Source organism: Pan troglodytes, chromosome 7 (genome assembly GCF_028858775.2).
Source record: "Pan troglodytes isolate AG18354 chromosome 7, NHGRI_mPanTro3-v2.0_pri, whole genome shotgun sequence".
Taxonomy (NCBI): Eukaryota; Metazoa; Chordata; class Mammalia; order Primates; family Hominidae; genus Pan; species Pan troglodytes.
The window spans coordinates 51,228,691-51,240,748 of NC_072405.2; the positions used below are offsets into that span (position 1 = coordinate 51,228,691).

Genomic DNA, 12,058 nt, shown 5'->3' on the forward strand with positions numbered 1-12,058 from the left:
AAAGTGCAAATAATTTGAATAGGCTTTTTTCCCAGAGAGGATATACAATGGCCAATAAGCACATGTGAAGATGCTCAGCATCATTAGCCATTAGGGAAATGCAAATCAAAACCATGGTGAGATACCACTTCACATCCACTAGGAGGGCTATAACTAAAAAGACAGATAATAACGAGTGTTGGCAAGGCTGTAGAGAACATACATTGCTGGTGAGGATGCAAAATATAGCTGCTTTGGAAGAGTTTGGCCTTGCCTCACATGACCCATCAGTTTCACCCCTAGGCATATACCCAAATGAAACAAATGTCCACACAGAAACTAGTACAGCAGTGTTCAAGGCATCATTATTCATAATGGCCCCAAAGTGGAAATAGCCCAAGTTACATCAGCTACTAAATGAATAAACAAAATGTGATATATCTATAAATGGAATATTATTTAGCCACAAAAAGGAATGAAGCACTGATACATGCTGCAGTATGGATAAACCTTAAAAAACATGCTAATTGAAAGAAGCCAGACACAAAAGACCACATAGTGTATGATTTTATTTCTGTGAAATGTCCAGGATAGACAAATTCATAGAGACAGAAAATAGATTACTGGTTTTCAGGGGCTGGAGAGAAGAGGAAACAGGAGTGATGGCTAATGGAGATAGGGTTTCTTTTTGGAAAGATGGAAGTGCTCTGAGACTAGATTGTGGTGATAGTTGTACCACTCTGGCTATACTAAAATGCATTGTGTACTGTAAATGGGTAAATTGTGTTGTGTGAGTTATTTCTCAATAAAGCTGTTTTTAAAAGTAAATAGATAATGAAAATATGTTATCCAATGATATGATACAGGCTTCAAAAATAATCATAACAGATTTCTATAGAGGTAACTTAGTTGTAACTTTAAAAAAATATACTTACTACCTAAATAAATACATTTTTCTTTTTTCAGAATAGGTAAAAATTCTGAATATCATGTTGCTTCATTTTAAGCTAATTTGAGTAAAATTTAATACTGATTGTGTATTTATCAGTATGAGTTACAGTAAAAGTTGAAATATACATTTTTTTCTTAACCTTTCAGTCTCATTGTCAGTCTGTTTTTTTTTTTTTTTTGAGGTGAATAGAGGCAGTTGTGGTGTTATGGAAAGATTTTTGGACTTAGCAATTGCTCAAGCAGGACAAACTTAGGTGTTCTGTGTGTGGCCTTAGATATGTAATTTAATTTTCAGAGGATCAGTTTCAAAACCTGTAAAATGGGGCTCATGCTGGGTTTGAAAAGTTTTGTCCTCCCTCCCTCCTTCCCTCCCTCCCTCCCTTCCTCCCTTCCTTCCTTCCTTCCTAGTGTTTATTAGAAATATGGGAAATTTTCCCATAGAAAATTTTTCTAGGAAAATATAAAGGATATTCAGATTCTATCCTTGTTTCAATATGTTTGTCCACACCAGTGTTTTATCTTAAATTTTAAGTCTTTTGTAAACAGCAATGGTGTTCAGATGTGTCCAAAGCCTAGTACTACATCTGAGAAAATAGATTCTCGGTATATATTATTTGAAGAAATCAGAATTTAGTGATGTTATTGGTGACCTTTGAAGTATTAGGTGGTGGAGTTCATTGAAATATTAACTGAAAAAGTTATTTTAACTTTCTTTATATATTTATCAGTTTAAAGACTGTGTCACTGGCCAGGGGTGATGGCTCACGCCTGTAATCCCAGCACTTTGGGAGGCCGAGGTGGACGAATCACCTGAGGTCAGGAGTTGAAGACCAGCCTGGCCAACATGGTGAAACCACGTCTCTACTAAAAATAGAAAAATTATCCAGGTGTGGTGGTGTGGGCCTATAATCCTAGCTACTTGGGAGGCTGAGGCGGGAGAATTGCTTAAACCTGGGAGGTAGAGGTTGCAGTGAGCCGAGATCACACCATTGCACTCCAGCCTGCCTGAGTGACGGAGCGAGACTCTGTCTCAAAAAAAAAAAAAAAAAAAAAAAAAAACCCAAAAACTGTGTCATTGATTATGTGTTAACAGTCAAGTTGACTTCTAGAAAATCTGCAATTATGGTAGATTCTTGACTGTTTTTTTGTTGTTCTTGTTTTTGTTCGGTTTTTTGTTTGTTTGTTTTGAGACAGGGTCTCACTCTGTTGCCCAGGCTGGAGTGCAGTGGTGTAATCTTGGCTTGCTGCAACCTCTGCCTCCCGGGTTCAAGGGATTCTCCCACCTCAGCCTCCTCAGTAGCTGGCATTACAGGCATGTCCCACCACACCCGGCTAATTTTTGTAATTCTAGTAGAGACAAGGTTTCACCATGTTGGCCAGGTGTGGTCTTGAACTCCTGACCTCAAGTGATCTGCCCACCTCAGCCTCCCAAAGTGCTGGGATTACAGGATGAGCCACCATACCTGGCCAACTTGACTGTTAGTAACACGAAAGTTATTTCGTGGCTGATATGTGTCAAATACATTTTTATGTTGCAGTTAAGTGATGATATGGGATGAGATTCAATTTTCTTTGTTTAGCTTGATAGCTACATGATTTTAATATGTAAGCTTTTTCTTATTTTGCAGAGATCCTGCATATTTTGATGAAAATTGGCTAAACAGAATCAAAACTGAAGTAGGAGATAATTGGAGGCTAAAGGTATTTTATTTTTCCATCTGTTAAATCTTTGAATATTTGTATGTGTATAATATCTGTTGATTTTTTTTTTGTCTGATGTGTCTAGTGAGCTTTAGAAGCTTAGGTAGCCTGTAATGAAATAATGTAGAATTGAAGATTGAACTCACCTGGAGTTGTACACCTAGGCATAACATGAGTCAGTAACGCATAGCAACCAAGGGCATGGAGCCAGTGTGCCTGTGTCCACATCATAGCTCTGCCATTTACTGTCTATGGGGAAGTGTTGTGACTTTCCTTTGCCTTGGTTTCCCCATTTGTAAAATGAGGATTAATATAGCTTCTACCTCACAGAAATGAGTTAATATTATGCCAAGTACTTAGAATAGTGCACGTGGTAGTTATAATGAGATAACATTGATCATTATTAACTATATCGTAAACACTCAGAGAATGAAACATTTTCATTTCCTTCCTAGTAACCTTTAAGTATTTTACAAGTTTCTTTAACCAAAACTTACAATAAGAAAAAAAGTTTATGTTGCAACCAATTTCCCATCTAAATGTGTGTGTGTATATAGCTGAACAGGTTTTTATCCTTACATTAGGCAGTGATGTTTTCATTTTATTTTTAAAAATGTTTGCGTAATCCACCAAATTATTTTTTTAACTGTATATTTTGTTTTTTGTTTTTTGAGATGGAGTCTTCTCTGTCCCCCAGGCTGGAAAGCAGTGGTGCAATCTTCGCTCACTGCAACCTTTGCCTCCCTGGTTCAAGTGATTCTCCTGCCTTAGCCTTCCAAGGAGCTTAGGATTGCAGGCATCCGCCACCACACCCAGCTAAGTTTTGCATTTTTGTAGAGACGGGGTTTCACCCTGTTGACCAGGCTGGTCTCAAACTCCTGATCTCAGGTGATCCGCCCACCTTGGCCTCCCAAAGTGCTGGAATTACTTTGGGAGCATCAGCCATCAAGCCCGGCCTATATTTTGAAATAATTATAGATTCACAAGGAGTTGCAAAAAATGTGTACTAAGAGGTTATGTGTACCTTTTACCCAGTTTCTCCAGTGGTAACATCTTGCGTAACTATAATACAATGTCAAAACTAGGGAACTTGCATTGGTACAGTCCATATTTTATTCAAATTTCACCAAGGTTACTTGCACTCTATGTTAGTGTGTGCAGTTCTGTGTAGCTCTGTCTCATGGTGTAGCTTTGTGTAACTACCACCAGACTGAAAGACCCAGAACTATTCCGTCACCACACAGCTTCCTGTGCTGCTTCTATAACCACATCCACACCACCCCTAATCCCGTGCAACCCCTAATTTGTTCTCCATCTCTGTGATTTTGTTAATATTAAATTGATTGTTATGACCCAGTAATTGTCATTTCTGGCAGTGTGGAGAAACCTGCGACCATTTCTTTTTGATACAGACTGGCAAAGACTCAGACATACAAATGATTTAACCATGCGAGGCCCCTGAACTTAAGACATGTTCAGTTTGAGTTGTCTTTGTATTTTCCCCAAGAAACACGTTTGATAAGAAAAGTATTTATTTGTTGCTTAAGTATTGGGTTTGCCAAAATCTAATTCCTTCTTTTTACTAAGCTAGTGAATGAAAACCGTTTAATGGCACTGGTTTTTTTTTTTGTTTTGTTTTGTTTTTTCGGTTTTTTTTTTTTGAGACAGAGTCTCACCTTGTCACCCAGGCTGTAGTGCAGTGGTGCATTCTCGGCTTGCTGCAACCTCCGCCTCCCGAGTTCAAAAGATTCTCCTGCCTCAGTCTCCCGAGTAGCTGGGATTATAGGCGCACGCCATGATGCCTGGCTAATTTTTGTATTTTTCAGTAGAGATGGTTTCGTCATGTTGGCTAGGCTGGTCTTGAACTCCTAACCTCAGGTGATCTGCCCGCCTTGGCTTCCCAAAATGCTGGGTTTACAGGCGTGAGCCACTGTGCCCGACCGGCCCTGTTTTAATTTCTAAACAGTCTTTCAAGGACAGGCAATTTATTTATTTTTATTTACTTTTTTTTGAGACAGGGTCTCACTCTGTCACCCAGGATAGAGTATAGTGGCACAGTCTCAGCTCACTGCAACCTCCACCTCCTGAGCTCAACCAATCCTCCTACCTCAGCCTTTCAAATAGCTGGGACTACAGATGCAGGCCAAAACACCAGGCTAATGTTTTAAATTTTTGTAGGGATGAGGTCATGCTATATGCTCAGTCCGGTCTCGAACTCCTGGGCTCAAGCCATCCTCCTGCCTCAACCTGGCAGGCCAGGCGTGGTGGCTTACGCCTGTAATCCCAGCACTTTGGGAGGTCAAGGCGGGTGGATCACTTGCCGTCAGGAGTTCGAGACCAGCCTGGCCAACATGGTGAATCCCCGTTTCTAGTAAAAATACAAAAATTAGGCCCGGCATGATGGGTCATGCCTGTAATCCCAGCACTTTGGGAGGGTGAGGTGGGTGGATCACAGGTCAAGAGATCGAGACCATCCTGGCCAACATGGTGGAACCCCATTGTACTAAAAATACAAAAATTAGCTGGACATGGTGTTGCGCGCCTATAGTCCCAGCTACTCGGGAGGCTGAGGCAAGAGAATCACTTGAACCTGGGAGGTGGAGGTTGCAGTGAGCCAAGATGGCGCCACTGCACTCCAGCCTGGTGACAGAGCAAAACTCTGTCTCAGAAAAAAAGAAAAGAAAAACAAAATTAGTCAGGTGTGGTGCCGGGCGCCTGTAATTCCAGCTACCTGGGAGGCTGAGGCATGAGAATTGCTTGAACCCAGGAGGCGGAGGTTGCAGTGAGCCGAGATTGCGCCACTGTACTCCAGCCTGGGCGACAGAGCAAGACTCAGTCTCAAAAAAAAAAAGATTATTTTTTAATGTTACAGCATGTTTAAAACAATTTATGATGTTTCAAATAATGCTACTGATCATTTTGTGTCTGCTTACTGGCTTGATCAGAGGGAGTTGTATATCTCCTCCCAGCAGGCACACAGATAGATACACATATACTGTCTCCAGTGTCATGAGTAAGGCAGTGGTAGTATATGGAGATGGGTAGAAAAGTTTATCATAGTCTTAATATTCAGGACTGAACTTCTTATTCTCTATATTTTATGCTTTGCTTCAGTTTTATGATGCCATTGATTAAAGACAAGATATACTACCGGGCACAGTGGCTCATGCCTGTAATCTCAACATTTTGGGAGGCCAAGGTGGGCGAATCACCTGAGGTCAGAAGTTCGAGACCAGCCTGGCCAACATGGTGAAACCCCATCTCTACTAAAAATACAAAAATTAGCCAGGTGTGGTGGCAGGCGCCTGTAATCCCAGCTACTCAGAAAGCTGAGGCCCGAGAATTGCTTGAACCTGGGAGGCAGAGGTTGCAGTGAGCCAAGATTGCGCCATTGCACTCCAGCCTGCCTGGGCAACAGAGGGAGACTCTGTCTCAAAAAAATAAATACATAAATAAAGATAAGTTATAGCTTTTTGTGATGTGATTTAAAAAACTACCATTTTAAATGAATGGTAGTTGATTTTCAAGGCATCTAATTTCAAATATTAAAAATACGGGAAAATGAACATCCTAGAATGAAAGAAAGCATATTATATGCATTTTCCATATCTACAAATTTTTGTAGATGTTTAAGCATGTTAATTTTATGAGACCTGTAAAGATAAATAAGCAAGTTTTCAGTTCATTTTCTTCCTTACAAATAAATATGCCTTTAATTAAGTACTGGATCACATTGCTGTGATTCAGGCTCTTATTTGAAAGCCTCAGTCCCTACTAGCTTCTTTTCTAGGATGTTTCAACTACAGACACCACCCAGGGACAGCTAGATCAATAAAATAATCAATAGAACTATATCACATACCCATTTAACCTAACAAAACTGTATGAGTTGGGTCAAACAGAAAGAAAAAAATTATAGTTTACAATAAACAGGGCAGGTGATTCTGCCCATTCTTCACCTAACATTATGGCTCATAAATATTTACTTTGATGTTTGACTGAAGAAACAATAGTTTTTTTTTCTGGTAGGGGAAGAATTGAGAGACATTATACTTCATGGGTTATTTTAAAGATTATTTTACTATGATTTTTGCCTAATACTCTCTTTAGAACTTAATTTCTATATAGATGCAGTTTGACTTTTCTAGGGAGAATAGCTCTGAACTCAAGTCTTCATTAAGGATGGCATATTTTTACTTTACCCACAGACAACCTAAATAATTTAATCTTATTATTAAGTCTCATTCAGTTACCCTCCAGTTGTTTTCAGTGTGGTCATAACATTGAAAATTCTACATAATTGGAGACATAATTTGTTTTATAAATCTCTTGGATTATATAATAGTACTTTTTGATGATGATGATGATAATTCAAATATGCTTTTGAATTTTATTTGTTAATATTTACTTTATGATTAACTGCAGTGATTGGTTGGCTCAGAAATTTTTTATGTTAAATTATGTTTTGATCTGTCTTGCCTTTTACCCAGTTGTTTTCTCTCTCTTTAAACAGATAAGCAATTTAAAGAAAATTTTAAAAGGAATCTTGGATTATAATCATGAGGTAAAGACTTTTTTCTCATTCTGCTTAGAAGTGTTACTATAGGATAGTTTAATTTTATAATAGTTTCAAGTTAAGGAAAAATTGCTTTCAAAATTAATAATCAGTTTGTCGTTCATTTTATAGTTTCTATAATAGGATGATGGTTCAACCAACCATCTGTCAGTCAGTTAATAGATGGATGATCCTTTTCACTGTATTATAGGTAGTTTGTAGATGATTTATAATTAATGTCAAATTTTACTTTATGTCATCTATTAATTCTGTCTTTTTTTCCTTTACTTGTGAAGATAGTTTTAGAATTCATGCACCATTGTCTACTTTCATTTTATTCCTTGGCAAACCCCCCACCTCTAGATGAACTCAGTTTGTCCTCTGAGTCGGCATCAGAACAGTCAGACATTGCTGGGGAAGAAATCAGGCAGTGGAAATAACTAGTTTTAGTTTAAATTTTGTGATCAAAGATGCCAAATGGACACAACACCATACCCTAGTTATTTCCCTACTGTGTTTTCCTACAAGCTTACCTGCATTTAGTACCCATGTTTATACCCGTAGCACTGATCTTCCCCATCTCAGTAAGTGACCCCTACCATTCACCCTATTACTCAAGCCCAGAACCTAGAAAGCCTCCTACAGTCCTTCTTTCTTCTAATATCATCTGTAAGACCCATTAGTCAAACCTTCAAAATAGATCTTTCTCCATCTGTGCGGCCACCAACTATGCCAAGCCATCATTCACTGTTGCTTAGATTACTAAAGTAGTCTCGCTGGTGACCCTGATTTTACTGTTGCATTATTTTTAAAAATTTAAAGGTGATCACATCAGTCTCCTCCTTAAAGTCCTCTGTGGTTTCCCCTTGCATTGAGAATCATATCCACATTCTTACCATGAACGACTTCCTAACTACTTTTCCCGCACCTAAGGCACTGGAGCCACATTCTCTGCTTCTGTGCCTGAAATCTGCTAAGTCCTTTTCTTCCTTAGCCTTTGCCCCACTGCTGTTGCTGTATGCAGTGTTCTTCCCTCAGCTCCTGGCATTTCTTGCTCTTGCTTTTTTGAACTTTCTGTTACCTCCTTACAGAGACTTTCTCTGAGCATGTGCTGTCTCAGCCAGGGCCACATTCACCCCTCAGCCCCATTATTCAGTCACATCACCCTGTTTATTGTTTATTCCCTTTAATCCTAGCCATATCAGCAGTCTCCTTATTTGTTGGTTTATTTGGTTGTCCCACCCCATTATATTCTTCTCTTCCCTTTTTTTTTTTTTTTTTGAGACAGAGTCTCGCTCTGTCACCCAGTGTGGAGTGCAGTGGCGCAATCTCAGCTCACTGCAAGCTCTGCCTCCCGGGTTCATGCCATTCTCCTGCCTCAGCCTCCCAAGTAGCTGGGACTACAGGTGCCCGCCACCATGCCCGGCTAATTTTTTTGTATTTTTAGTAGAGATGGGGTTTCACTGTGTTAGCCAGGATGGTCTCGATCTCCTGACCTCGTGATCTGCCCGCCTCGGCCTCCCAGAGTGCTGGGATTACAGGCATGAGCCACCGCGCCTTCCCTTCCCTTCCCTCTTCCCTCTTCCCATCCCGTCCTTTCTTTTTTGACAGATTCTTGCTGTGTCGCCCAGGGTAGAGTGCAGTAGCACGATCTCGGCTCACTGCAACCTTCGCCTCCTGGGTTCACGCCATTCTCCTGTCTCAGCTTCCCGAGAAGCTGGGACTACAGGCGCGTACCACCACGTCCAGCTAATTTTTGTATTTTTGGTAGAGACAGGGTTTCACCATATTGGCCAGGCTGGTCTCAAACTCCTGACCTTGTGATCCACCAACCTTGGCCTCCCAAAGTGCCTGAGCCACTGTGCCTGGCCACCCCATTATATTCTTAGAGCCATGAAATGAGGTTGGAGCCAGACCTCATGTAGTCATTGGTACATCCCAGCCGTCAGGACAGTGCTATTACACTGCAGGCACTCAGAGTTTCCTAATCATGTCAAATAAATATTAATTTCCAAGAAAAACATATTTAAGATACATATGAATGCGAACATAGGGTTGGTATTAGACACGTTGACAAAATGTTTTTTTCCTTCGACCAGAAGTACTTATATTTACTAGATCTTTTGGGCTTAGAAGAGGTAATTGGTTTTGTTCTGAGCATCATGCCTATTACATAAAAAAAAAAAGTTTTTAATAAAGTATTACAATAAAAAAGAATAGAAAATGTATGGCATTGAAGATAGTGATGCTGTTTCAGGAGTGTCATCCTGAGCCAGGTCTCACTCAGTGGAAGCCACCCAGAGGAAATCCGAGCCATTATCCTCGTCTCATACATGAGAAGCCAAGGCTCATATGCACCTCTTTCTCTTCCCCTCTTGTAATTTTTCTTTTTTTCCTCCCCCTCACCCAGCCCCCTGACATTTTTGGGTCCTAGGCCTACTGGTGTTACCTGTAGCCCCACATAGCATCCCCTAGCCTGAGCGTGCCTGAGAGGAAGAAGAAATCCAGTCTCTGAAAATGATGTGGTGTCTTTGGAACTTATGCCCTTTTAGAAACCTAATTATATTCATTACTACATGATTAGGAGAAAGAGTTGGAGCATGAGTAAAACTAAAATCAGTACGTGTGGTTGGAGTTTGCCTAATTTGAGCCTACACTGCCGTTTAGTGAGCCCATACCTATATGATTCAGTATCAGTTTCCCCATTTATTCTCATAGCCCAAGGTTCTTTTCCTTCTTACTGCCTACTGTGATTTATATTATATATTTCTTTGTGCATTTAGTAATTCATTTTATGTGTTATACTTCATAAACTAGATGAAGGTACTTGCCTATATATTTAAACATTTTGCAAATGCACACCCCTTTGACACCATAGTTCTATTTCTAGAAATTGGTCTTTAAGAACTACATTAGGCTATCCACCTCATCATTATTTCATAGTAGGCAAAAATTGAATATAACCCAAGGTCTAACAATAGAAAATTATGAAACATGTTGTAGGACAAATGCCATTCAGCCATGAAAATACATATTTATAAATATTCTTTAATAATATAAAAGTGTGAGATTGTATATGCCATATGATACCAGTTTTACATGAATATACATAAATGTGTTTATAAAAATGTGTATGTAGGTCCACAATTTCAGATCCCAATCCTTTAGGCCAGATTCATTTTGGAATTCAGAGTTTTTCAGATTTTTAGAAAGGTAACATGATGCATACACTACGTATTGTGTAAATAACCCAGTGGGGCCTGGGGTTACACCATTATTCCATTATATTAACATTTCTGCAGCAAAACATAAGGTTATTCACTCTAGGATAAACAAGAAGAATAAATTCATGGTTCTGTCATTGCCTTTCACCCTCCTTCTGGGAATTCCTTTGTCTTTCTCCTATCTTATTTTGTTTGCTGAATTCGGTGTATTTCTCTTTTTTGGTTTACTTTCATGTTTTGGTAGAGCCCATTTTCCAGTGGCATCTTCAGAAAAATACATGAGAGATACTTATTTTAAGCCCCACAAATCTGAAAATAATCTTAGTTCTCTTTACACTGTGGTTTAGTTGAATATGGAATTCCAGGTTGGAAGTCATTCCTCTGTATTTTGAAATCATTGCTCCATGCCCTGTGGCTTCCAGTGCTGCTGCTGACATCTCTCATGTGGACTCCCACTCCCTGTTGGTAACTTGTTCACTTTCTGGGACCTTTTAGGTCCTTTTTATCTCCATGTTCATGCTGCTGTGCTTTGGTATGAGAAGGAGTTTTTTTGTTGTTCTTTTCTTTTGTTTTATTGCGCTTGGCACTTAGCACACCCTTAAAATCTGAATGCCTACTAGCTTTAGTTTTAGGAAATTTTCATCTTATTATTATTTATTTTATCTCATTTATTTATTTATTTATTTTATTACTTTATTTTTCTTTACTTTATCCTCTTTCTGAACTATTTAGCTATTGAACCGCCTGGGTTAATCCTTTAATTATCCAACCCTTTCTCTCGTTTTTTCTCTCTTGTGTTTTTGCTCTACTTACTGAGATGATTATACACCTTCTTCTAGCTTGCCTGTTGAATTTTTCATTTCTGCTATCACATTTTTAATTTGCAAGAGCGCTTTATGTTTTCTGGATGTAACTTTTATATCCTCTTCTTGCTTATGAATATGTTTCTCTATCTCTATGAGAATATTAATCATAGATTTTTTTTACTTTCATATTTTTTTTAATTATTACACTTTAAGTTCTGAGATACATGTGCAGAACGTGCAGGTTTGTTACATAACTATACACGTGCCATGGTGGTTTGCTGCACCCATCAACCCATTATCTATATTAGGTATTTCTCCTAATGCTATCCCTCCCCTAGCCCCCCACCCCCGCAACAGGCCCCAGTGGGTGATGTTCCCTCCGTGTGTCCATGTGTTCTCACTGTTCAATTCCCACCCATGAGTGAGAACATGCGGTGTTTGGTTTTCTGTCCTTGTGATAGTTTGCTCAGAATGATGGTTTCTGAGCTTCATCCATGTCCTTGCAAAGGACATGAACTCATCCTTTTTTATGGCTGCATGGTATTCCATGGTGTATATGTGCCACATTTTCTTTATCCAGTCTATCCTTGATGGGCATTTGGGTTGGTTCCAAGTCTTTGCTATTGTGAATAGTGCTGCAATAAACGTGTGCATGTGTCTTTATAGTAGACTGATTTATAATCCTTTGGGTATATACCCAGTAATGGGATTGCTGGGTCAAATAGTATTTCTGGTTCTAGATCCTTGAGGAATCACCACACTGTCTTCCACAATGGTTGAACTAATTTACACTCCCACCAACAGTGTAAAAGCATTCCTATTTCTCCATATCCTCTCCAGCA

The 12,058-nt window shown here is 39.3% G+C and overlaps 1 protein-coding gene across 11 annotated transcripts in view; it reads left to right on the top strand.

Moving 5' to 3' along the window:
- HOOK3 (hook microtubule tethering protein 3) overlaps positions 1-12,058 on the top strand; it is a 134,001-nt gene that overhangs the window by 26,223 nt on the left and 95,720 nt on the right. For 4 of the 11 annotated variants that reach the window (XM_063816319.1, XM_063816321.1, XM_054656701.2 and 1 more), the window contains exons 3-4: positions 2,559-2,631; positions 7,145-7,195. The exons of 5 other annotated variants lie outside the window; for them this stretch is intronic. In XM_063816319.1, coding sequence (XP_063672389.1) covers positions 2,559-2,631; positions 7,145-7,195 — 124 coding nt within the window. The remainder of the gene's footprint in view (positions 1-2,558; positions 2,632-7,144; positions 7,196-12,058) is intronic. 2 more of the 11 variants (XM_054656702.2, XM_063816322.1) reach the window with 1 other exon arrangement.